Here is a 27,627-nt window from a genome sequence, read left to right on the forward strand (position 1 = left end):
TCCACAGTGGATGTGGACAATTCAGTTCCAGATACAAGAGATTGTTCTAAGCTACAGGTGGATCCAACTGGAGGAGAATCGGAGTCATTTGGAATTTTTGATGAATTTTCTAAAATGTCTCAGTGATGACAGATGGAAAACTGTAGATGTTGTGACCTTGCTGTGACCTTGAACTTTGTCCTACTGGGACCAAAATGGACTGGGTTGGTCCCAGGGCCTAGGCCTATCTGTGGGGAAGATCTGGGAAAGATGGGGGGAAGAGTTTTACACTAAAGATGAGAACAAACAAACACACAAAGCAAAGTGATCACAATACCTCCTGGCGGAGGTAAAAAAGCTTTTTTTTTTATTTTATTTTATCTGATTTCTCGTGAATTTTGGGTTTCATAATCATGTTTAATTTGTTTTTGTTTTGTTTTTTTTTTTCCATACAGTGATGCTGTACGTCTTTGAAGCTGCATGGACTTTGCCTTTATTTCTTATTAATGTCACACAAGTCATATAATGACAATTAGATTGAAACATTTTTCCACAAAATAATCTCAAAATCTGCTGCTTTTACTGTTTTTCTAGTTTTGCTTTCAGCAGCATCTCATGGTCTTAATTTCAGTGATTTTTAATTGGTATCTATCACTGATATTTAGTTTCTGACACTGACTAACATTTCTGATTCAGGGGAAAATAAAGTGACATTAAAACATAAATATCAGCCCCACCTCCCACATATTTATTTTACACTTAGGCTGGTTTTCAATTCCAGATTTAGTGAGTTTCATGTTCAGCGTCCCAGATTTATTTGACTTAATGTCATGTGTGTATTTATCACTTTGTCGATCAACTCTTTAAGACCATTGAGAAATCAAAACCATTAGGAAGAAAGTTAAGCAGACGTTAAGTTTAGTTTTTATTCAAGTTTACATGTCGAAGGTCAAAAGTGACCTTTTATTTAAGAGCTTCAAACAAATCAGAGTTCCATACGTGTGTTTCTGTCCTGATAAAGGGTTCAGCACAGTTCTGCTGCTTTTCCTTCCTGCTCTCCAGCCACAGTACCTCCATCTACAACAGGAACATGCGTTCGTCTTTACGTTTGTTGTCCTGTTCCACATGTTTTAATGCTTATATTTATATTGTGGAACCAGGTTAAGTTTGAGTCCAGATAGTGTTTCTCCTTGTTTTTGGGCTGTTTGTTTCCTCTAAATGAAGCTGCCATGTGGACGTTAGCGCTGTGGAGTCGACCTGACCGCAGTGACGGGACTGTTCCTTTCAGCCCTGGACGGGCCCACACCACAGTCTGATGCTCCCACCGTCATATCCGCTGTCAGATATCAGAAATGTTTGTCATAAACGTGTTGCCTTCTACTGAGTAAAATATTTCAAAGACTGGATTCAACCTGACTTTTTTTTTTTACTTTTATTAATTGTTCCTGTGCAGCCTCTTACAGGGTTTTAAAAAGCCTTCATAGTCTTGAATTTACAAATCTGTATCTGACAAAAGCTTTAAGAAATATGATATATTACAGAACCGATATTTTCTAACACCCCTAATTATGATAGTCTTTTACTGATCTGACCCACTTTAGACTGAATTGGTTTCTATGTCGAACCTGAACTTAAACTGTTGTGACTCCACTGAGTTTCAGTATCTTCAGTGTAATTTTTGCATTTTACAAATTCATCCCAGGGGCCGGATTGGACCCTTTGGCGGGCTGGTTTTGGCCCCTAGGCCACATGTTTGACACCTGTGCTCTAAAACAATACAGAAAAGTTGGGAGTTGACATTATTTAAAGGTTATTATGTTATTATTTTACTGGTCTGACCCCCTTCAGATCATGTTGGGCTGAATGTTCCCCCTGAACTAAAATGAGTTTGACCCCTGGTGTAAAGTAAACCACCTCCTCAGTGTAAAGTTGAGTTCAAACCAGCAGGATGAGTGTACCGTATGTCCCAAAAAAAAAAAAAAAAAAAAAATTTACAATGGGACTTTCTGCATGGATAACTTTCAAAATAATCTAAATGCTATTTCAGGGCCGGAAACTATAACTTGAACCAAATTAAATGGGGTTTTCTGCAAGATGTAGGTAACAAGTTATAGTTTCATACCCTGATATAGCATTTAGATTAATTATTTTGAAAGTATTTCAATGCAGAAAGTGTGATTGTAATTTTTTTGGGGACATACAGTATGTTGGAGCCACTCTGCAACATTTCACTTATGATTTCAACTGATTTTGATGTAGATTTTCACACGTGTCATAGATATCAGCTCATTTCATTAATGGAAAGACTCACAAGCAAAAAAAAAAAAGTACAAATCATCTTTATTTAAAATCTAAAAATAAAATAGAAAATGTAAAGAACAATTTTACTGCCAAATCCTAACAAGTAAGAAATGTTTTACACAAGCAAAGGTTTGGTGTGGAAGTATAAACTAATGCATGTTGTTTTCCACTCATAAAACATCATGAATAACGGTTTAGAAAACAATACAGCATAAATAAATCAGCTTTATTAGAACAATCTTTTTACTATGATTGTACTAAAAAATGATCCACTATAAGAAAAAAAAAGACAACAGCCCAAACAATTATCTACTATAAGAAAAAAAACCTGAAGGCCTTAAAATTTTTCAGCCTATGCTTTTATTTTTTGTTTAATTTTAAAGCAAGAGACCTTTGGGTATTTGAAAAGGTGGATGATGTGTTTTTTTTCTTATAGTGGATAATTTTTTGGGCTGTTCTTTTTTTTTCTTATAGTGGATAATTTTTTGGGCTGTTCTCTTTTTTTTTCTTACAGTGGATAATTTTTTAAGCTGTTGCACCTCTGGGCTACTGCAATTTACAGTCAAATATTGCATCACATTTGAAAAACTAGATTTTTTTTATGAAAGGACCTCAGAATCCAGATAAAACTGTTCAGTTACGTTGTAACATGTTTTGATCATCATGTCAGTAAAGTTGATGCATTATTATTATTATTATTTAGCAGAGGTCAATTGGTCAGAACTTGCATAACTCTGACTTTTTAAAACTGAATTTAACTCCTGAACTATTTAGAGATACATTTTAAAGAGAATGTCAAAATTTTACTTCCATACAAGGTCTGCATATCTTTGACATGCTATCGTTACAGTTGTTTCTGAAAAATAGTGCATTTAAGCAGTATGTTCAGTCTTTGAAAACCACAACGGACTTTATTCAGAAAACCTCAGTATTAGTAAAATATGATTTATTTGTTAAGATTTGGCCATAAGTAAACACCATGTGTGGATCTATTTTGTGCATAACAGCAGAGGGTCTCCAGTGGTCTGAAAACACATGCATGTATAAACTGTTAGGAGTCCAGAGGGAAGCAGAAGGTCTTGTTTCCCGTCCGACACCGCAGCTCCACACAGTCCAACCTGAGCGTGAACGGACCTTCTTCATGGTCATCAACCAGAGTCTTCAACAGGACATAGAACAGACACAAAAAAACATTGATCAGCTGGTAAACAGCATCAAATTAAAAACAAAAAACTGTTGCATTTCCCAAATTCTTCTTTCATAACAGATCTTCTGTTCAAAGGTGTGGCTCCATCAGACTCAAACAAATTAAAAAGAGTTTTTGCTTATTGTTGACAAAAAAAAAAAAAAAAAAAAAAAAAAAAAATTCCTGACAGTTTCATCGTGTCATGCCGTGGACGTGTTTTCAAGGGGTTTTATCTTATTTTTGACCAGTTTTCAACATACGTGGGCTTGGAGAATGGAACCATACTTGAGGAATTCAATGACTTAACGTTAATCTTCTTAATGTACTGTATCATAAATGCATGGGGTGACTAAAAGCTTTTTTCCACCACTGTACATGTATCATTTTATGTATAGTCCAGGTACTTCAGACTTTGTAAGTGCTGGCGTGTTTGACAGAGGGATGACACCTGCTGTCTGTGTACCTGCAGCTGTTGGAGACACTCCTGCATCTGCACCGTGGCGTCTCCAGGACACCACGCCAAACTCACATGGAACGACGGATCCTGAAGGACACACCACCTATGGTTACACTGCTCTACTGTTTCATAGAAAATATCTGCTTCAGACATTAAATGTTTGTGTTGTTGTGTGGTATGGTCGTTCCCTAACCTTGTAGAAAGTTTCCAGGCGAAAATCTGTCATGGTTCTGTCCACTATTTGGATGAGGTCCATCAACTGAGCATGCCCAGTGCACACTTCCATACTCAGAAATGTTCTACAGGAAACACAGACAGACCATCACAGACAAATCCATCTGACATAAGCCAATTGTATCTAGACAAAAGTACTGGGACACATCACACCTACCACTTATAAGACTTTCCCCATTCTTTCTCATTTGCAGTATTATCATGACAGAAAATGTTGGGATCAGTTGTAAATAACTATCATGATAAATGTAAAATTCATATTCATTTTATGTTTAAAGGCTGATTTTTTCTTCCTGAGTAAAAGTTGAAGAATCCAGATTTGTACTTGAGGTTTAATAAATAAAAAAATAAATAGATAAGTATTAAAAAATTTTATTTAGTTTTTTTTTCGAATATGCAACAAGACAAAATAATCTTACTTAGTCCTTAGAAATAAAATAGGGAGTAAGAAGTCATGGAAAAAAACCAAAAACAAAACTTATACATATATATGACTTCATTTGCATATTTGAAAAGGAGTGGGAGGAAGTAGAACTTATTTAATCCTGTCCCTTCTCCACACAACAGTCTATCCTTTAGCTTCTGATCAGCAGAATATATGAAAAGTCAAGTCCCTTAGATCTTTTGTAAGTAATTAACCTCAGTTATCATCCACACATACACATTATTTATGGTCAGAACAGGACAAATATTTCAGAAATCCAAAGGTAAAATCATTAGAATGGTAAGAAAAACTCTACATTTTCATCTGCATTTATCTGCAATTAACCCTAAAGATGTAATAAAACATTCAATTTAATGATACTTTATTTTATATATATATATATATATATATATATATAGAGAGAGAGAGAGAGAGAGAGAGAGAGAGAGAGAGAGAGAGAGAGAGTATAATATGACATTTGTTCTCATCATGTTCTTGTCCAGCCTTTTTAGTGATGAAACACCTGAGTTCTATGTGTCCAGTCCATTTGTCCAGACAGTGTACATTCATTCTGAAGTATTCGTATTCAGACTGGACCATACCTGGTCTTCTCTGCGTTACAGTAGACTTTCAGTTTTTCTGCCGAACACATGAACCTGGAAAGAACACACACAGTGAGTCCTCAGCTGTAAAGACGACCATCATCTGTCTCTTCTAACACTGGAAAGGCCCGACACAAATTCCCTTCAAAATGTGATTTGTCACACTTCAGGGGGATGGGGGGGGTCTCTAACATGTTGTTCCATGCTATTTCTGCCATGCATTTTTCTGTATTTTACCAACTGATCAAGTATGAAATCAGGCTAATGTGTGATTCACACATAATTCTTGATGATATGAGTAACAATAATTAAAAGCTAAATCCAGTGCTTTGTAAATACAGCTTCTTTTTTTGACCAGATTTTGAGAGAAAGGAATGAAAACAGAAAAGTTATTTGATTCTCATTTGAAAACCCACAAATCAAAAGACATTTTACATTTTCCTGGTTAAAAACAAAACAAAGTGTTCAGAGAACACAAAGCTCCTCCTTCACCCTGAACAGTGTGCATGTGTGGATCGACTATTTCTGTTTAAATCCAACAGTTTCCAGGTTGTTCCATACAGCAGAAACAGTTGAATCTGGTCCCAGTCATGTGTCTGTCCAATTAGATTCTATTCACATCGATATTAGTTGAGTTCTGATTTTAAATGTGTGGGAAATGGGATTTTCAATGTTCAATGTAAATGTCCACAGAGTCCACATTCCACAGTGGATGTGGACAATTTAGTTCCACATACAAGAGATTGTTCTAAGCTTCAGGTGGATCCAACTGGAGGAGAATCAGAGTCGTTTTGAATTTTAGATGAATTTTGGAAAATTTTTCAATGATGACAGATGGAAAACTGTAGATGTTGTGACCTTGCTGTGACCTTGAACTTTGGCCTATTTGGCCCAAAATGTACTGGGTTGGTCCCAGGGCCTAGGCCTATCTGTGGGGAAGATTTGGGAAAGATGGGGGGAAGAGTTTTACACTGAAGATGAGAACAAACAAACAAAGCAAAGTGATCACAACACCTCCTGGTGGAGGGAATAAATTGGGTACTTTATAAATGTTGTATCTGATCACCAAAAAGCAAAAATACACACAGAGAGAGAGAGAGAGAGAGAGAGAGAGAGAGAGAGAGAGAGAGAGAGAGAGAGAGAGAGAGAGAGAGAGAGAGAGAGGAGAGAGAGAGAGAGAGAGAGAGAGAGAGAGAGAGACAGAGAGAGAGAGAGAGAGAGAGACAGAGAGAGAGAGAGAGAGAGGAGAGAGAGAGAGAGAGAGAGAGAGAGAGAGAGAGAGAGAGAGAGTTTATAGTTTAGATCAGGGGTCATCTACCCTGGTCCTCCAGATGTACTGATGTTTCCCTCTTCCAACACATCTGATTCAAATGATAAAACTATCATCCAGCTCTGCAGAAGACTGAGAATGACCATCAGGTGCACTGGCAGAGGGAAACATCTAAAACATGCAGAATAGTAGATCTGGAGGACCAGGGTTGGGCACCCCTGGTTTAGATTAATCATGACTACTGAAAAGAGTTTTGTGACTAAAGGTCAAAGGTCAAGATTTCTGTGACCTCATGCCTGTTCATTCTAAAGCACATAAACATCCTGAGGGAGTTTCTTCAAATTTGGCACAAATATTCAACTCTGACTCATGGGAGAGGTGGTTCTATTTAGGTTGACAAAGGTCATAAACAGGGTAGAACTCCACAAACAGACTAATGATGCAAGGATGATGGACAAATCTGATCAAATATACAGTACTTTTAATAAAAACTGAGGGGGTGGGTGAGATGTTAAATTGTAGGTTTGTTTTTTTTTTGTTTTGCTTTTTTTCCCTTCTTCTTTCCTTTCTCTTTTCTCACTCTGTAAATGCTGTTTACTTCTAAATGTGCATTTGTTGTGCTGTGTTGATATTAAAAATGAAGCATAATGTACCAGTCGGGGGATTTCAAACCTGTGCTATGATAAAGCTTCGACATAAAACTATCTGAAACATAAAAACTAAGCGTCTACTTCCTTGCCCCCTCTTTGACTCCTCCCACCACAGTCCGCCGTACAGTCAGCTCAGTGTGCGAACCTCTTGCAGTGTGCCAGTCCTGTTTTGAGGCTCTGCGTGAAGGGCTGAATCCAGTGGTGCCTCAACACCACAGTCTGAGACAAACTGATGTGGAACTCCTCCTGTGGAGTCAACACGACGCCGTGGGTCTTCACCGCCGCCAGCAGCTCGTCCAGAAACTCACCAAACTCCTCCACAGGATGATCTGATGTGAAGAGGATACAGACACAACCAGAGCATGGACTGAAGCTGTGATGGCAAGTTTAATATGGACTAGGGATGGAATAATTACCAGTATAACGACAAACTGTGGTAAAATTGCAGACTGTTAGTATTACCATTTAAATTCTAATTCTCATGATAACCGTGTTTGATTACTGCACTTTTCCAGAGAAAACGCCTATGTAAAGATCTGCTTTTATGTCAAATATTTGAGTATAGTTTTAATTTATCACAATTTTAATTTTCTATACCTAATATTTGGAACCAATATTCACTTTTAAAGTCTTTGAAAAGGTTCATTAAGCATCTGTGTGTTATTTATGCAATAAATTATATACATTTTTCAAATTGGATTTTATATATTTTTGTGTGTTTTCTGTCCTTTTATGTTTTTATAGTAGGTTAAAGTGAAAAAAATAATAGACAGATGATATAGATGAAGTTGTGCTGAAAAAAACAGATCCCAAACATGGGTATAGTAAACATTTGTTTATATAGTATATAAAGGCAAAATCAAAAGGACTGAAAAATGGATGAAATAGGCTCAGACCACTAAGGGTTAATATTTGAATGTTTCTGCCAAAACAAAGTGCATTGTGCCAATTATTTATTTATTTATTTTTCAAAATACAACTTGGTTAAATTATTTCAGTGTGTGTATTAGTACTTTTTGAGCACAATTTCAATAATACCGTGATAATAATAATAACCATGATAATTTTGGTCACAATAACCGTGATATGAACTTTTCATATCGTTACATCCCTAATATGTACGAAAAACTAATTATGCTTTGATAACTCTGTCTTACACGGTAAATAAACATATGTGGCCCAGTTCCCTCTCTCGTGTTTGAAGGAGCGGATGCGTCCACCGTGAAGAGAACTGTCCTCAGTCTGTGGATCCACGTCATCTGGAAACATGGTCAACAGGCAATGGGGGACAGGCAGCCTAAAAAAACACAGCTCCAATTATTTACATCAGATTTATTAACAAACAATTCATCAACATTTGACTTTAGCTTTTTCTATCACAAGTGCAACCATAGCTTTAACAAAACTGTAAAACATCCTGTCCTGTCACATCCTGTCCTGTAATAATAATACTATACATTAACATTATATTCTACTTTCATTGGGAATTATTTGCAAAAGTGTATTTTTACTTTGCTGTATTGGTACATTTTGTAGCAAATAATAGAGCTGAAATCGATGAATCGATTAGGTGCTTGAAGCGAATGCAAAAATTCACGATTCGATTAACTGACTCGAATTGATTGAAGGGAAATATTCTATTGCAGTTTTCCTGAATTGAAGCTTCTTTGTGCGTCACAATAAGCGTCCGTGTGAAACACAACAGTGGAACCAATGTTTAACAGCAGAGAAATGAAGGAAACAAAGCTTTGATTCAGGAGAACTGTGGTTGAATGGTTGTTTTTTTGTTTTGTTTTTTTTATCACTTTGAGTCGATTAATCGTTTCAGCTCTAGAAAATAAAGGAGCAGAGTTCTTCTCCACTCATATCAGCCTAATGCTACATGTGACTGAACACCAACCTAGCTTTCGTAACCTGTTCCTCAGTTTTGGCTTTCTTCCTCGCTGGGTTGCTGTCTTCTTCATCATTTTCCTCTTGACACCTCCTCTTCTTCAGTTCTGCTTCACTTCCAGCTTCACCTTCGTCCTCTGAGCTGCTGCTGTATCCGACCAGCATCCTTCCCAGCCGGATAACACATCAAACACAGACCCGTTATGTCTGAGAATCTGTTCAAATTAACTTTTAAAAGATTAAAAGTCATGGACGTCTACATTTGATGAAGAGGAAACTGTCTGTGTGTCTTAAAAATGTTTTACACAGCCACACACATTCACCGGGTGTATTTTACTGACTGTACAGCGCTTTCGATGTAAACAAACCTGTTGTCACGATAATCAGAGTCCGAGTGAAACACGGTCATATCCGTTCCTTTGTTCCGCCTTAAAAGGTTCCCCACATTTACAGAGTTTAGGCTTGTGTAAATGTAAAAAAAAAAAAAAAAAAAAAAAAAAGGCTTAATTTAAAGTAATTATTGATTTAAAAAAACAAAACAAAACATTTTCGTAGAGTGGAATTTATATTAGTGCAACATTTTTTTTTTTTTTAAATTTATGTTCATGTGTCATGTTTATCTGGATGTAGTTTATTTTTAGTGACTAATATGACTTTTGAAAGAGTTCATGACACATTTTCATATCATTTCTATAGGATGGTGTCATACAATGATTTTTACATGATCAACATCACACATGGGCTTCAGTGTGTACGTGTGTGTAAGTGTGTGTATGTGTGTGTATGTGTATGTGTGTGTGTGAGCATGCCAATTAAATCCTGATTTATTCATGTTCCCGTGCGCGGGCAGGGGCTGAGATGCTAGCCGATTGCTAGCTAGCAATTTAAGACAAAATGAGTATTTTTAATCCCGCTGAGAGAATGCCCTAGGAGCCAAATAAATGCATACGGGAAACAGAAACATTTACGGGGAGAATTTGGTTTTCGTGGGAGTGTTTTAGCCCATTTGAATGCCCCGCAAATCCCCAAATTTTCGGCCCCCAGAGCCACAGTGCTCGAACAAGAGAGCCTCCGAGCTCTGTTGGCGGATGTGAAGCGGGGACTTAGCTTTATTAGTGGGGCTTCAAGACCTGGGAGGACTGGCATTTAGTCTGGAACATTCACAGGACTATGCTGGATGAAATAGGTAAGTAATAGTGGGATTTCTCATCGTTGTTACATGCATTACTCAATAACAAACGTGTCGCTGCTGCGGTTGCTAATAGGCTATTTTCCCCTAACTAGCCTGCTTATGCTAGCTCCTTCCTGTGGCTGGCTAATGTGTTTCTGTAGCTACGTTAGCATTTAGCTAGGCTAACTAGCAAAGCTATCATGGTAACGGTGATCTTTGCTTGGAGACGAAAAACGTTATGATGCGCAGACGCTGCCTTCCACTTTTTGCCGCGAATTCCTGAGCATTTGGATTTTTGCATTGAACAAAGTAATGTAATAAGTAAATACATAAAATATACATATCTGTGACTTATTGTTTGATTTTTAGGGTGTATGGTAATGAGTGTTCCTTTGCTGTGTTTCCAGTGTGACAGCTTCAGAGCCCCTTATTATGAATAAGAGTCATTACACTGACGTTTTTTTTGTTTTTGTTTTTTTGTTTGTTTGTTTTTTTTTAACTAATGCCAGCATTACAGAATCATTACTAAGCTGTCCGGTTTTCCTATGCAGACGCGTGGGCTTTCTGATTTATACATACAGCAGATGTAAACACATGTCTCAATGAGCCACTCCACCTGTATCTGTAGTTGGTCTGTGACCAGCAGGAAGGATGTGCAAATTATCTGGAAAGGTATTCAGCTGTTGTCCTCTTATATTCTATATTCATATATGATATTTAAGCACTTACTGTTTAGTTGTTGTTTTTTTAATCTATGTGTGTATGTGTAATTCACACAGAAAAGTCAAAACAAACTGCATATGTCTTGCTTAAATATATTTGTAAGACACATGCTTGTGATGATCTTGCAGTCCTTTACTCTAGTGTTGCTGTTCTATGGTGTTGTTTCATAACCTTCACTGTCTGTTGCTCGAACTCACCCCTACTTGTGTTTATACAGCTACCACTTGAAGCTGCAGACAGAGTGGAAGTAGTGGATTCTTTCCACCTCTCCACATACATCTGATCTCCACACAGCTGTTTTCTTCTCCAGACTGCTGTTCCAGTCATCAAATCCTCCGTCACGGCCCCTTTACCAAGCACCCTTGCGAGTTCTTCAGTCCCATTTACTGAAATGGAGTGAGTTATTGTCTTTTCTTATGCACATGGTTTAAATCCCACCCCTGCACATCATACAGATTACTAAACCCAGGGCACTAGGGGCCTTCTTATTTAGTTACCTGCTTCTTCTGGAACATATCCATAATAAACTGACCTGTCTTTGTTTAAGAAATGAATGAAAGCACATCCTGTGCAGAACTGCTTTTAATGCATGACTAGTGATGTATGCTACATGTGTGAGGAACATTTTGTGCTACGCATGATTAATGTAGTGTATTTTCTTTCTGTTATTACTAAGGTTTTAAATTATTTGGCAGTTTTTCTTTACATCCATTCATTATGTATGCTAAAGAATATAAAGTTTCTTGGTAAACACACACTAGCCTGTGCTCAATTTAAATTTATTCTTCACTCCTAATTTTTTAATCTGCTTTCACTGTGGTCTGTAAACTGGTCAGAACCATGAACTAACCAGGATGTGCTGAAGTAACAATAACAAAGATGTCACATGCTGTCACACCACCACTGTACTGAATCATCCACAGTTTCATTTGAAAATGATGTGAAGTGTAACCCAGTGAAATCCTTCAATCAGAGCATAATTGTAACAAATGTCAATGTAGAGTGACATAAAAGCATCAGTGAGTGTGAGACAATGGTTCAGCTGAGCTATCATCTCATCTGTATCTGATTTAGGACCACATACCCATAAGTGGATTAGAAAGTATCAGATTTAATAAAAATCTCTGCTGTTCATACGGTCACTAAAAATTGATCTGCGTGGCAATAAAATCAGATTTTGGACACTTTTGGCTGCTGTCTAAATGAAGCCTTTGAGTTCTCTGAAAAGCCATCTGTGTATAAAACAGACCCAGGCGATAAATAAAACAGACACGTTTAATTTAACTTTGTGATGATTATCATTATCACACATTAAGCATTTCCTTAGGCTTCAGGGTTTTTTATTTTGATTACATTATCAACTAAAATACGTTTCAGTGTTTCATGTCTTTACTGAATTTCACTCATATTTTGATGTTGATAGATTTTAGCATTCTAAATGTCTTGAATGTTATTCTACTATATTTCTGAAATGTTCTGCTATTTGTCAATATCTGTCATGTTTTGACCCCAAAGAATGCTCCTACAAAGTAACTATTTAGTGTCTTACACTTTGACACAGAACCAAAATCAACCCTTAAAGCCGAAAGAAATAATAGTCTAACATATATTTGTCATTATAATTCAGTATTCTACCAATTTCTCTCTTCTCTTCCTAGTTGGGCCACACCGGCAGCCAAGTTGAATCCCTACACCCGAGCTCGCATGACAGAGGCGTGGCAGCAACACGCTGTTGCCCCGCCTCCAGTCGTCCACACCATTCCTCCAGGAGCTGAGAACGCTTTGGGCTGCGCTGTTTACGGTATTGTACTGCAGCCAGATGCCGCATCTCTGCAACAGCAGCCCCAGCACGGACAACACAGCCAGCACAACCAGCAACACAGCGGGAACCAGCAGCACGGAGGCGGCCAGCACAGCCAGCAGCAGCAGCACTCCACCCAGACCCAGCAGACCAGCCTACAGGTTGACGGTGGGCACAAGTGTGGGGCCTGCGGACATGATATATCTCACCTATCCAACCCACACGAGCACCAGTGCATGGTGAGTCAGGACAGGTCATTCCAGTGTACGCAGTGCATGAAGATCTTTCACCAGGCGACAGACTTGCTGGAGCATCAGTGTGTTCAGGTAGAGCAAAAGCCGTTTGTTTGTGGGGTGTGTAAGATGGGCTTCTCGTTACTCACTTCTCTAGCCCAGCATCACACGTCTCACAACAGCACCAACCCTATGAAATGTTCAATATGTGAGAAAACCTACAGACCCGGTTCTTCTGGCAACGCCACACCCAACTCAGCAAACAGTTCCCAACAGGCCAGTAGTGACGGGGCCTCAGCCAGCAGCAGCTCGTCCATTCTCCCGTTTCCTTCAGCCAGGGACCGGCCGTACAAGTGTTCGGTTTGCCAGAAGGGCTTCAAACATCTATCAGAACTGACTCGGCACGAGCGGGTGCACACTGGAGAGAAGCCCTTTAAATGTGACACGTGCGACAAAGCCTTTAGTCAGTCATCACACCTCCAACACCACCAGCGAACGCACAGCAACGAGCGGCCGTTCAAGTGTGCGGTTTGTGAAAAGAGTTTTAAGCATCGCTCTCACCTCGTGCGTCATATGTACGTGCACTCCGGGGAACACCTGTTCAAATGCAACTTATGTGAGCTGCACTTCAAGGAGTCCTCAGAGCTCCTTCATCATCCCTGCCACCCGCAAGGTTCACGCCCATTCCGCTGCGCCACCTGCGGCAAAGGTTTCAAGCGCCCGTCGGACCTTCGCCAGCACGAGCGCACGCATTCAGAAGAGCGTCCCTTCCACTGTGATGAGTGTCAGATGAGCTTCAAGCAGCAGTATGCACTGGTGCGCCACCGACGCACGCACAAAGACCCCACTGACCGTCCATTCAAATGCAACCTGTGTGACAAGGGCTTCATGCAGCCCTCTCACCTCCTCTACCACCAGCACGTCCACGGCATGGACAACCTGTTCAAGTGCGCCTCGTGCCAGAAGGAGTTCAGCCAATCGGGAGAGCTGCTCAGGCACAAGTGCGGCGAGTCGTCGAACACGTCCCCCGACAAGCCGTACAAGTGCGACGTTTGCGGCAAGGGCTACAGAAGAGTTCCACGTTACAGCGCCATCAGAACTCTCACTGCCAGGAGAAGCCCCTGAAGTGCTCGCTGTGCGACCGTCGCTTCCTGTCCTCGTCCGAGTTTGTCCAGCACCGCTGCGATCCGTCACGAGAAAAAACCGCTCAAGTGCCCTGACTGCGAGAAACGGTTCAAGTACTCGTCCGACCTGAACAGACACAGGCGGGTGCACACGGGGGAGAAGCCGTACAAATGCGACCACTGCAACAAGGGCTTCAAACAGCGCGAGCACCTGACCAAACACCAGAGCACGCACTCCAGAGAGGGACAGTTCAAGTGTGTTTGGTGTGGGGAGCGTTTCAGTGACTTGGGATCGTTGCAGGACCACACGGTGCAGCACACAGCAGACGGAGGGGGGTATGCGGTGCCCCAGTGCTTATAGACCCTCTGCTGAATCCCTTCCTCTTTCAATGACTCTTCTCCTATAAAGCAGACAGTGCCCTAACCTCCGTGTCCTCATGTGTACGCTATTTATTCAGCAACATCCACAGTCGCAGGACAGCACAGGCTTTTACTATTGTGTTCACCCCCCGACTCCCGTATCAGGTCTTTGTTGCTCTCTTCGCCTGCCCCAAAGTCACAAAGTACTTCAACTCTGTTACTCCATACAATTCTGAGGAGGCATTTGTCTGTCACTGCACTTTCCTGTTTGTACCACCTCTTTTTCTTCTCAAACTTGCCCCATTCCTTGTTCCTCAGCTGCGCTCTGAGATCATTGAAGGCAGCGAGTTTAATTTGGACAAGATGACAACTGTCTGTCATCAGTCACACCCACTGCCAACCACAAAGTCTCTGTTTTACACAGAAAACCGGTGCCATAATGCAGGCTGATCCTTGCATCGTTCCAGAACTTCCACTTGATTGGACAAGCAAAGCCAAATGATCTTAAATGCCCCTTTGGTTTTTCCGGGCAGCATCACACAAACCTCTTTCTATTTAACAAAACGGGCCAGACAAAATTGATTTAGCATCAAATGCAGGTAGATTTTCCTCTTGACAAGTAAATCCTAGGATGGTATCAAACTAATATCAGGTAAATCTATGTACCATAAGTCTGAATATTCACAAGTCTGCATCGCGTCTTGTAATTTTTTTGTAATAATCATATTACATAAAAAACTTTACTGCAGCAATTTAAGTAATTAAGCACTGAAGTCAAGTCCAGTATGCATGGGCCAGAGGAAATGTTCGTAAAAAAGTTCATTTCAGATGCTGTTCCAAAACACACCCAGGTACAAAGAAACCCTGTTACACTAAAAAAAACAAAATTGAAAATGTGACATAAAACGTGATTTAATTATTGACTCGTCATAAGAAAAAAAAAAAAAAAATGATGCATGGCCAGTGAATCCTAAAGTTAATTTCAGCTGATTTTGTTTGTCATTAACTTCTCTTTTGTAGACATTTACATGTAGATGCTGCATTGTTTGCATTAGTCCGTCGCTGTGATCTGGTCAGGAACGGCCTGTAAACACAAAAAAGTACTGCAGGAGCCATGTTTTCTTATATATTTCACATAAAATTTCTAGTGAGTCAGTTTTTATTTATTAAAACTTACAGGTTAAGGCAATGTTTTCTGTAATTTCACATAGATCTTGAACGGTTAATTATAAAACCGACTCGTATAAGTTGACGGACACATGTAAACCTTCGTGTTTTTAATACAGATAAACATCAGCTCCTCTGTTGACTTACATGTGTTTACGTACATTGGACGATACCTATGGCAGTCAGTGATGAGAGACAAGTAATTTTTTTTATCATCTTTGAATTCCACTACCATTTAGCAGACAATGTTGCAAGCTGAAAAAGTTGTAGATTGTGGTAAAGATAGAACTATATTGTTTTAGTTTTGTGTTCAGTGAACTGCATCTCGTCTCAAGTGATACACGTCACATGTACAAGGCCGTCACCTCAGAGCATATTTTATAAGAATGAGTGAAAAAAGTAAGAAACAGTGAAAACCACCACAGGTCTGTTCTAGTTGACGAAGCAGGGACGTCTTCAGAGGCTCTGAGCAGAAACTTAGGTTGATATTACTGATGTAACTGTCAGCTGTGGAGTCTTTCTATGTATGAGCAGGTGCTGAAAAAATTTTTTAGACCACCCTGGTTTTCTTCAATTTCTTGTTCATGTTAATGCCTGGTCCAACTAAAGGTACATTAGTTTGGACAAATATAATGATACCAGCAAAATAGCTCATAGTAGTTTAATTTCAGAGCTGATATCTATCCATTTAACTTGTTTTCTTGATAATAAACAAAATCACTTCAGTTCTTCCATCAGTATCTACAGGGGTTGAACAAAATAATGGAAACACCTTAAAAAATCAACAAAATATAATTTAATATGGTGTAGGTCCGCCTTTTGCGGCAATTACAGCCTCAATTCTCCGAGGTATTGATTCATACAACTTGTGAATTGTTTCCAAAGGAATTTTAAGCCATTCTTCAGTTAGAATACCCTCCAACTCTTTTAGAGACGATGGTGGTGGAAATCGACGTCTTACTTGAATCTCTAAAACTGACCATAAATGCTCAATAATGTTGAGGTCTGGGGACTGTGCCGGCCATACGAGATGCTCAACTTCATTAGAATGTTCCTCATGCCATTCTTTAACAATTCTAGCTGTATGGATTGGGGCATTATCATCTTGAGGTGAAGGTGTTTCCATTATTTGTCCAACCCCTGTATGTCATTGTACTGACAAAAACAGTGCTTTTTAGACATTCCCTGTTTTCTTTTCTGTCTGTTTTAGTCACATGACACACACAGGAGTTAGGACTGGATTGCATAACTGTTGTTTTGATGACTTTTGATGGTCTAAATTTTTTCTGCGACTACTTTCAGTTTTATCTTAACAATTTTACCACAACTACAACTTTCTTGGCTTGACTTTATGGAATCGATGGTGTCATTCACAGGGAATTGAGAATTATTAGTCTCTCGGTATTGGATAGTTGACATATTTTTTCTGCAGTAAGATCCCATGAGGCAAAGGGGATGGGGCAGGGCTTCATCTATACATCACATAGGCCTTGACGCATGGTCCAGCTGCCAGTGTGTCGTCTCACTATATACACTATATGGACAAAAGTATGTGGACACATTGGATTCAGGTGTTTCTTCTCTAACGGGTCTGGGATACAAAACTATAATGACTAATGTGACTAAACTTTAAGAAATATTGATGTTTTTATCTTAAATCATCATGAACAGAACATCTTCCATCTTACTTAAACATGATGTGTGTTCATATAGTTTATGAACATCAATATTTCCTTAAAGTTTAATGGTAGATTTTTCTTCCTCAGTCAGATGTGATGAAAGTAGATGGTTAGATGTGGAAGAAAATTATTATTTACTGTCAGAGCAGGAAAAATATTTTAGAAATTTAGAGGAAGAATATTTAAAATCATAGTCATGGATAAAAAATAAAATCAATGCTGAGAAAAATTATACAGTGATATTTATCCCAATATAAAACTATATCATGACTAGGGCTGTGTATTGGCAAGAATCTGGTGAAACGATACAAATCACAATATTAGGACCACGATATGATGGATCGCGATATATCACAATACTGTTAACAAGGCAATTTTTTTTTTTTTTTTGTTTCTTCTAAGAGAATATTTCCTGGAAAAATTTAGTAATACCAGAAATATGAACAAATACGAAACAAATTTTTATTTGATCAGAACAGGATTTAATACTATATCACAAAACTTTCCTCAGTAAACACAAAATTTTGTTATAAATAATAATAAATAAATAAAATTATGTTTACAGACATTACAGTTTAAGAACCTGCTCAAATGTTCATATTCTATTAGTTGTGAAAAGAATGCATAGTGCACAGTCGGAACATCATAACATTATTTTTGTGTGATCCCAACAAAGGAACTAACATCTACCTCTCTCAGACAGTAAAAAAGTGCTTTAGGATAATTGAAATAACCATTATTTAACAAAACAGTGTTATCAGTTTAAAAAAAACTACATGCATGACCTGCAATATCACGGTATTACTTTTTTAGAACAAACAACAGAGTAAATAATACCCGTGTGAATATAGAAATAAAAGAAACACAAAAAAGAACAAGTGTTCAGAGAACACAAACCTCCGCCAAGCACCCTGAACAGTGTGCATGTGTGGATCGACTATTTCTGTTTAAATCCAACAGTTTCCAGGTTGTTCCATACAGCAGAAACAGTTGAAGCTTGGTCCCAGTCATGTGTCTGTCCAATTAGATTCAATTCACATCAATATTTGTTGAGTTCTAATTTTAAATGTGTGGTAAATGAGATTTTCAATGTAAATGTCCACAGAGTCCACATTCCACAGTGGATGTGGACAATTTAGTTCCAGATACAAGAGATTGTTCTAAGCTTCAGGTGGATCCAACTGGAGGCTAATCGGAGTTGTTTTGAATTTAGATGAATTTTGGAAAATTGCTCAATGATGACAGATGGAAAACTGTAGATGTTGTGACCTTGCTGTGACCTTGAACTTTGGCCTACTGGGAACCAAAATGGACTGGGTTGGTCCCAGGGCCTAGGCCTATCTGTGTGGAAGATTTGGGAAAGATGGGTGGAATAATTTTCCCCTAAAGTAGCTAACAAACACACAAAGTAAAGTGATCACAGTACCTCCTGGCGGAGGTAATTAACATCTGCCTCTCAGACAGTAAAAAGTGCTTTTAGGATAATTGAAATAACCATTATTTAACAAAACAGTGTTAACGTTTAAAAAAAAACTACATGCATGACCTGCAATATCACAGTACTACTTTTTTAGTACACACAACAGAGCAAAATACCCCTTTGAATATAGAATAAAAGAAACACACAAAGAAAAACAAAAACATGAAAATCCGCCATATCTCCATTTGAATAAATACCTAAAATATTGATATAGTACTTTTTTAATATCAATACAGTACATGAAATGAAATATGATATATTGCAGAAACCGGATATTTCTTCCACCCCTAATTCTGACATTAGTCGTTCCTGTTTTGTATCCCAGACCCCGTTGGAAAACAAACACCTGGATTGTCCATGTAGTGTATGTCTATGGTGTCCGTCTATCGTGACATTTTGTCTTTTGTTTCTTCTTCATCTCTTTGCAACCCTGTATTGACTGGCAGGTTTGACGAACTCTTCACATTATTAGTCTTCAGTCAGATGAGGACGGTCTGAGAGGAGCTGTAGGTTTTCCTCTGTGCGGTGAACGAAGAGCGTCTTGTCTTCTCAGCCTGATCCGCAGTCCTTGCCCCTGGGTGTTGTCTGAAGGAGGCGCTCAGGCAGTAAGCTTCTCAACTCCGTTTCTTTCTTCTGTCAACTTGGAGTGGGCGACTTCAGGGATTAGTTTTGCTGCAGTGAAACGATACAGATGATAAAGTCTGCGAGCGTGGGGCGGATGTCACTGTTTGGAGGAAGCCGCATCCCCCCCCCCCCACACACACACACACACACACACACACACCAAGCCCAAGCAGCTGAATTTAACCATCACTAGACGAATGGTTAATAACACACACACACACACACACAATTTAGTCCGAAACATTTACAGCAGGGCTCTCAAACTCATTTTCTTTCAGGTTCCACATTCAGCCAGATTTGATCTGCAGTGGACCACACCAGTAAAATAAGAACAGAATAACCGATAAATAATGACAACTGACCAATTTATGTCTTTGTTTTAGTGTAAAGAAAAAAAAACATTAAATTATGAAAATACTTACTTTTATAAACTATCCAAACAAAAAATATGTGAATAACCTGAAAAAACTGAAATTTCTTAAGAAAAATAAGCACAATTTTAACAAGATTATGCCTCAACTTATCATTACCTTTGCCAGGAGGTATTGTGATCACTTGCTTTGTGAGTTTGCATGTTTGTGTGAGTGTTTGTTTGTTAGCAAGATACCTCAAAAAATTACAGACGGATTTTCATGAAATTTTCTGGAAATATTGATACTGGCACAAGGAAGACATTATTAAATTTTGGTGGGTGGGGGGGCAGATCTGTCTTGGCAGAGTTCTGCGCTCTCTGAGTGCTTTCCTTGTTTGTCCATGTGCATTCTGGATCAGATCTACAAAGACACTAACACTGAGTAACAGGCAGAAAAGAGTTCAAATTGGGCTGAATTTTCTTTAGAACATTTCAGGTTGTTCATATTTGTTCAGGTTATTCACATTTTATTGTTACAGGATAGTTTGTAAATGGAAATATTTCATAATGTATTTATTTTTTACACTAAAACAAAGAAAAAAATTTGAAGCTGTTAATTAAGATTTTGCTAAATTCAAGAATTTTTTTTTACTTAATTGAACACTTTTTTTTTTTTGCTTAATTCAACATTTTTACTTAATTCAAGCTAAAAAAAATGTTTTTGCTGAATTCAATTCAAGACTGTGGAATTTTTGCACTTTGCAAAAACATCCCAGGGGCCAGATTAGAACCTTTGGCGGGCCACATTTGGCCCCCGGCCGCATGTTTGAGAGCCCTGATTTACAGTATTTGGACTCACCCAGCGTGTTCATGCAGAGGTCAGTGCTGTCTGAAAAAACCTCACTCTTCTCTCTCTCTCTCTCTATCTCTCTCTCTCTCTCAGCCTGTACATACTACGGATGTGTGACCTGAGTGTATTTAACCCAGATGAGCTGAAAAAGTCATGAAAAATGTCTTTCCTAGAAAAAAAAACAACAACGACGTATTGAACTGTTTTTTGTATTCTTGCTACTTTTTACCACGTGAGATTGTTTTGACAAATGCTTCTTTTGTGTTTTTTTAAATGTAGTCCATGTAGTGATTGTATCGGTATGTGGCGGCGGGGGGGGGGGGCGGGTCTCGGAGATGACCCCCCGCACATGTGTGAGTGTGTGAATGTAAATGGTTTTTCTGTCAAACAGGGAAAATTGAGACTGAAGCGAATTGTATTAGAAATGTAAACAGACCATTTGCCTTTTTTTTTTTTTGTCGGTTTTTCTTTTTTTAATTTACTAACCTTATGGGTCTGTTGGATTTGGCAGGACGAGCCTGCGCCTTGTGTTAAATAGTTTCCATGTTCTGAAAGCGATATTGTTGTCCTGTTACATGTGGCATTGAGCTTCTGTTCGTCAGGGCGGGTTTACACCGGAGCTATGATGCCTTCCCCTTGTGAATGCTCAGAGATTCTCATATTATGAACATTTGGTTTACAGGTGGCCCGGGACCCCCCCACCCCACACCCCAACCCTCACCCCTCACCCCCCACCCCATTCCACTGATTTATGTGCAGTATTCAAAGGTATTTAACACATATAGAGAAGGCCAAGAAGACAGAAATAACTTGTTTTTCTCTTTATTTTCGCCTTAAAACGGGGCTTTAAAAACGCACCTCTCTGCCTCTTCTCTACCTTCATCATCATCAACAAAATGTGAGCTCATCTACTTTTTTGCCCTTTTAAATTATACAAAAAATACTGTAAACCCACCCTCCTACAATCATTCTTCCTGACCCCACATTTATTTATATTACTTTTTTTTTTTTTTGTTACTCTGTATTCCTGGAGGAACAGACCTGGGCTTGGTTTATTGTTTGAGGGACAAACATGGATCAAGAAGTTGCTTTTTTTCTTTTTTTTTTTTTTACACATCAGCTGGAGTTGTATTCAGCTTTGACGGTGTACAATTGACAAACATTACATTTAAAAAAAAAAAAGTCTAAAGGTGCAGGAGACTTTCGTGACCAATTTTTCCTCAGATCTGTCCATCCTCAGTCTTGTCCTCAGTATCATGAATCTGTTCGTCTGTCTGTCATTACTCAGCTGAATCTTTTTCATTACGGTGAAACAGTTTCTTAGTTCCATCCACCACAAACAAAACGTGTGTTTACATTCAGAGTCAGGAGGGAACTGGGCACCTGAAGAATTTTGTCACGACGTGCATTGTGGGAAAGGGAGGTTTGCGCAGCCACCGGCAGCGACAGCGCAAACATATGATATTATATGGATGAAACAGACATGCAGAAACGTCTGAAATGCGGAAAAGCGAGAGGAATATGCATTGAAGGAAAAGAGCTTTTTTTTACGTTTATGCGCCGTGTCTTAAGCAGCTGCTGCTGCTGTCAGGCAGCTGCGCGAACCTCCGTTTCCCACAATGTACGTTGCGACAAAAATTCCTCAGATGCCCAGTTCCCTCCTGACTCTGAATGTAAACACATGGTTTGTTTGTGGTGGATGGAACTAAGAAACTGTTCACTGCAATGAAAGAGATTCAGCTGAGTAATGACAGACAGACGAACAGATTCATGATCCTGAGGACATGACTGAGGATGGACAGATCTGAGGAAAACTGGTCACGAAAGTCTCCTGCACCTTTAAGCATGGTGTTGTAAAACATCAGGAATTCATAAGGGTCAGATGTCGATATTGCCAACAACTACAAGTGCTAAAAGGACTTGTTAATTGATTGGTGCTGACACGTTAAAAAAAAAAATACACAAAATAAAACCTAACAGGACCTCATACTAAATGCTGAATCTTTGAAATGTAATAGTAATAACAAAAAGAAAAAAAAAAAAAGAAGTGTATGTTTAAAGCCAAAGAAGAATTCCAGCCCAGCAGTACTGGTTTACTGAGGGTGATCAGTAGCAGATTCGTCATGTTTTTCTAGAATTGCGTTCGGATGAAGGACCAACGGAGCGAGGGAAAATAGTGGATAAATTCTAGATAACATTAGTCGTCCCTTCTTTTGCAGGTAGTCGGGGGGGGGGGGCAAACAGCAGAAAAGCCTCTGTAAAAGCACAAACGGAGTCAATCCACCCTTCTCCTCTAGAGCTGATGATTATTTTCAGTTTCAGCACCAGTTTTTTTACCCATCGTCCCACTGCAGCCATCCCCCCCCCCTTTGCTTTTTCAGTTCTGATAAATACCCCATCAGACCCTGGTGTCTCTTGCTCTCTGCATGCTTACTGTGTTAGGTCCTGTGTTCTGTATCCCTGGAACTGGTGCTCACCACCCCCAGACCCCCCCCCCATACCGCCCACCCCCTTTTTTCCTCCAAGGCCAAACCCCCCACCCCCCCCCCCCCCGTCTATCCCCCTCCTTCACAGCACTGTTCCCTCTATAGCTTTTTCAATTGTACTGTAGTATTGTGAATGATGTTGAGAAAAAAAAAAAGAACAGAAAAAAACTTTGTGGCGACGTACAGTACGTGTACATTCATGCTAAGATTATCTGTATGTATGTATGTAGTCATTCAGTTACACACAGCACTAACAAATAAAACTTTTTTTCATTATAAAGTTACATCTTGGTGATGTCGTCTTATCGCACCCTATAATCATGTACTTTAATTACCTGTTTGTATGCGTTTGTTTAGTGTGGACACTAGTTTCATTTAATTCTGAGTCAATAAAGAGATGCATAAAAGCCGCTGAAGGTAAGTATTGAGTTGAACATTTAAATTAGATCACATGGAACTTTATTGATCCCTTGGTCCCTCTGGGAAATTAAGGTTCCAGCAGCACCAGACTGTATGTACAGGACACAAACAGTACACAGATGGAAGAAAATAATATTGAAATAATTAGAGAAACAGCAGTAAAGGGGAAATGGCACATCAGAGGTGCTGCTAGTAATAATAATAATAGTAACAATATAATAATGAAAGTAGTAACAGTAAAACAACGCTGATCCTCTAGCAGTGGACTGCTGGGGAGATGAGACAGACATGGTTTTGCAATGCAAGGCTGTATTATTATCATTATTATTATTTATTTGATTCATCTTCTGATGCACTTTCTCCTCACTAGGTGTCATGGGGGTGCTGGAGCCTATCCCAGCTACTTATGGGCGAAGGCGGGGTTCACCCTGGATGAGTTGCCAGTTCATCACGAGGAGTGACATACAGGAGACTAACAACCAATCACTCTTACATTCACACCTAGGGCAATTTTAGGTTTATCATTATTATTAGTTATTAATAATAATAATAATATTTATTAATCTAGTAAATCATAATAACTAGTGGCTATTTGTCGTCAACAAGTAAATCAACTTAAAGGTGACTGAACTTAAAGACTGTACCATAACTCAATAACCACTAGATGCACCATGGGGTTTGTGGTTTTACGCAGTCAAAAATACAATGTCCATATCATAAATGTAGTTTCAAGTGGTTTATTTTCAGGATTTTGCAGCTAAACGACAACCAAGGCCTTCGGTGCTGTCTGTCCTGTTCATCCTGTCCTGTCTGTCTGTGAATGACTGGTTGTCTGGTATAAACCGTGGGCCCACCCAGGGTGCATGCTGCTCTAACTTGGTGCTCCCTATTTATGCCCACGTGCCCATAGGTCTAAAACCAATAACAAAACACAAAATAAAAAGGTGCTAAATACTAAGAATGAAAGCAATAACCATAAAAAAAAAAAAATGTCTTCTAAAGGTTAAACAAAAAACAAATCAAAATAAACAATTAGCAAAAATACTAAATTAATGAACAAAAAAAGGCAAATTAACTTTGAACACAAAACTAAACAGACAAATAACTCCTAAGTCATACGGTGGTGCAGTGGATAGCGCTGGTGGCTCACAGACAGAAGGTCCTTGGTTCGATTTCCAACACCAGTAGATGTGTGGGGACCTTTCTGTGTGGGGTTTGCATGTTCTGCCAGTGTCTGTGTGGGTTCTTCTCAGATACTCCGGCTTCTTCCACCATCCAAACACATGCACTGATAATAGTGTGAATGTGACAGTGATTGTCTCTACATGTTCAGCCCCGAGATGAACTGGAGACATGTCCAGGGTGAACCCCACCTTCACCCATAGCAGGCCCATAGAAGTGATTTTTTTGAGTGGGGGGGCTGCCCCCCCAATTTTTTTAGCCTCGCTTACACTCAGCATGATTTCACTACTTATGGCTGCACAAGACTTTCACCATTCATTCATAAATGCATAATAAACAAATTCAGTAAATTCAATTCAGCACTCATATACACTGATACAATATTTACCTTCACTATGTATATACACACATTTATAAATATTTATACAAATCCAAGGTTCAACACTTTACATTGCAAATGTCTTAGATACTTCAGATTATTGTATTAGTCTGTAAACTGCTGCTAACTATTGGCTCAACTTCAGCGATTCAGTGATGAAGTAGCTATTTCAGAACAATGACTGTTTTGCTCCATACAAAATAAAGGTGATTACCTCTAGAATGTTTCTCGTCATTTATCGTGGTAAGGGGGTAAGAGACAGCTCATTACCTGGTGTAATTATATTAAATAGACCATTTTAATTTACTGCTAAAAATTCAGAATCCCTCTTTGGATGCCACAAAAGTGGGGGGGCTGAGCCCCCCCTACTTCTACGGGCCTGCATAAGTAGCTGGGATAGGCCCCAGTGACCCTAGTGAGGATAAAGTGGGTTCAGAAAATGAATGAATGAAAGGACTTCTATGTCAGGATTTTTTGGTAAAATTATTTCATAATTTTAATCATGTTGACACCTGTTTGGGATCAACTTGTGATGCAGTGCTGAATATGTGAGAAGATCATAGAGTGCAAATACATTCTAGCAGCAGAGTTCACCGTATTTGAATGTTTTTGACATGATTCTTACAAGTTAAGTTGAATCCAGTGTCACACCAAGTCTGTCAAAAAGACAGCAGAATGTTTTATGTCCATTTGTTGTTTTTGGACAAGATAGATAGATAGATAGATAGATAGATCGATCGATAGATAGATAGATAGATAGATAGATAGATAGATAGATAGATAGATAGATAGATAGATAGATAGATAGATAGATAGATAGATAGATAGATAGATAGATAGATAGATAGATAGATAGATAGATAGATAGATAGATAGATAGATAGATAGATAGATAGATAGATAGATAGATAGATAGATAGATAGACTTTATTAATCCCCTAGAGGACATTCAGAAATTACCAATGCGGTCACCGCTCCACAAACACAGTCATACCACATCAACACTCAATAAATAAATAAATGCAGAGTATAAGTAGCTGTGAGTAACTCATATAAACTTTTTCCCCCCCCACATTTAGTCATATGAAAAAATTAAATAAAAAAAAACAAAACTAATATGATTTTGAGACCTCTGTCCTAATCCAGGTGTATGTTATTACACCTCCCAGTCGGGCAGGGGGCGCTGTCCGGGCCTCCTCCGTCGCAGTCCTCTGTTCACCCCGGCAGCCTGATGCTTTTACATCCGGGTCACTCTCTCGCTCTCTTCAATCGCAGTCCGCTTCCCTTCCTGCGCTTTCGACCGGGGAGGTCTGCTGGCTGCAGAAGAACACCCCCCCTCCCTCCCTCCCGAATCCCGGGCCCTACCGTCGGCGTCTGGTAAAACCGGGCTCCGTGGCGCCGCTTTTCCCGCACGACCGGTCGCACATGACGCGGGCTCTGCCGATGGTGGTGCACGGCGCCGAGGGCTCCCCGTCTGTGCGACATCTACGCGCAGAGGTAGCATCGCGGGCTAACGTTAGCTAACAACATCGATCTCTCCGCCACTCCACCGCCCCCCTCTCCCTCTCTCCCTCCGGGCGAACCCCCGCTACCGATCCGTCACATCAACAGTTGATTGATAGCTAACACTGGACCCCCGAACGAACGCTCGCCCCCTTCTTCCGCTCGTCCATCGGCCGGAGCAGGAAGCCCCTCCGCTCCCTCGCGCACAGTTCGCATTCGGGGCCCGTGCGGAGGAGCTCCGGACTTTTAACCCGTGCTATTTCAATCAGCCCCTTTTTCCTCCTTCTCTGTGGCCTTGTTGTGGGGTCCGTATCTAGTCTACCTCAGCCCCCCAGTACCTCCCCCGTCCCCCCGGTGTCTACAATCCACCCCGTCGCTGGAGCCCGGCGCCGGCTCTGCTGCTACTGACAATCCGACCAGAGGCGCTGCTCGGCGGACACCTCCTGCGGCCGAACCCGGCTGGATCTCTGGTTCTCTTCTTTTCTGCAGAGGGAGGGGGGCAGCTGTCTTGGTTCGTCCCACCTCACACCCACTTAAATAGCACACAGCACAAATCCCGTAGCCGCCCTTCACCTCCACCACCACCCCTTCCAGGTGTGCCCGTCCTCCCCGGCACTCACAGCCCCCTGCCCGCCCCGCTGCTGCCGAGGCTCGGGTCTCGCCATGCCGGGTCCGGTGGCCGGTAGCAAGTCCCGTGTGTACGCAGATGTCAACACGCTGAAGAGCCGGGAGTACTGGGACTACGAGGCCCACGTCCCCAACTGGAAGTGAGGATGTTTGAGTGTTTCATGCATGTGCATCAGTGGTCTCTGTTTCTGTTTGCATGTTTTCTCACAGGAGGAAGAAGGGGGGGGGTGGTCTGGAGCAGATGGGGGGTCTATTATTGCACAGATAAGCCCAGGATGTGATGATACAGTGATAGCACAGTCTCTCATCTTCTCTCCCATCCTACGTCCTGCTGTTCTGCTCTGTCTAACACCTCTTTACTCCATCCCTGTCCCCACATTCACTCCATCTGTCGACTGAAATAACCTCTGCCATGAGATCACAACACCAGAGCTCTTCTTTTCCCACATCCAGGCTACTGCCGCGTTCCAGGC

At 40.0% G+C, this 27,627-nt stretch overlaps 2 protein-coding genes, 2 long non-coding RNA genes and 1 pseudogene across 4 annotated transcripts in view; 4 read left to right on the plus strand and 1 right to left on the minus strand.

Moving 5' to 3' along the window:
- Positions 1-239: 239 nt before the first annotated feature.
- LOC115420540 (uncharacterized) lies at positions 240-22,950 on the plus strand. Its single transcript, XR_003935553.1, has 3 exons — positions 240-988; positions 6,470-6,479; positions 22,939-22,950. It is a non-coding gene; the product is annotated as an uncharacterized LOC115420540 (long non-coding RNA).
- On the minus strand, positions 3,165-9,381 carry LOC115420537 (U6 snRNA phosphodiesterase-like). Its single transcript, XM_030135855.1, has 7 exons — positions 9,004-9,381; positions 8,261-8,400; positions 7,249-7,432; positions 5,184-5,237; positions 4,117-4,222; positions 3,930-4,010; positions 3,165-3,439 (listed from the first exon to the last, which is right to left on the minus strand). Exons 1-7 carry the CDS (start codon positions 9,156-9,158, stop codon positions 3,332-3,334), a joined length of 828 nt encoding a protein of 275 aa, XP_029991715.1. The 5' UTR covers positions 9,159-9,381; the 3' UTR covers positions 3,165-3,331.
- Positions 9,829-15,311, plus strand: LOC115420533 (zinc finger protein 319-like; annotated as a pseudogene).
- On the plus strand, positions 21,294-22,663 carry LOC115420539 (uncharacterized). Its single transcript, XR_003935552.1, has 2 exons — positions 21,294-21,747; positions 22,402-22,663. It is a non-coding gene; the product is annotated as an uncharacterized LOC115420539 (long non-coding RNA).
- A 3,637-nt stretch (positions 22,951-26,587) lies between the features above and the next one.
- The window catches only part of LOC115420536 (casein kinase II subunit alpha'-like), a 30,028-nt gene continuing 28,988 nt past the window's right edge, over positions 26,588-27,627 (plus strand). The window contains 1 exon segment of the mRNA XM_030135854.1: positions 26,588-27,294. Within this exon segment, the coding sequence (XP_029991714.1) occupies positions 27,191-27,294 (104 nt within the window). The 5' untranslated portion in view covers positions 26,588-27,190.

Source organism: Sphaeramia orbicularis, chromosome 6 (assembly GCF_902148855.1).
Source record: "Sphaeramia orbicularis chromosome 6, fSphaOr1.1, whole genome shotgun sequence".
NCBI classification, from domain to species: domain Eukaryota; kingdom Metazoa; phylum Chordata; class Actinopteri; order Kurtiformes; family Apogonidae; genus Sphaeramia; species Sphaeramia orbicularis.

Coding starts and splice junctions, on each gene's coding strand:
- LOC115420537 (XM_030135855.1), bottom strand. CDS start 9,158: ATGCTGGTCGGATACAGCAGCAGCTCAGAGGACGAAGGTGAAGCTGGA. Junction 5,238..7,248: donor GGACTGGCACACTGCAAGAG/GTTCGCACACTG, acceptor TGTTCTTTCCAG/GTTCATGTGTTCGGCAGAAA. Junction 3,440..3,929: donor AGTGTCTCCAACAGCTGCAG/GTACACAGACAG, acceptor GTCCTGTTGAAG/ACTCTGGTTGATGACCATGA.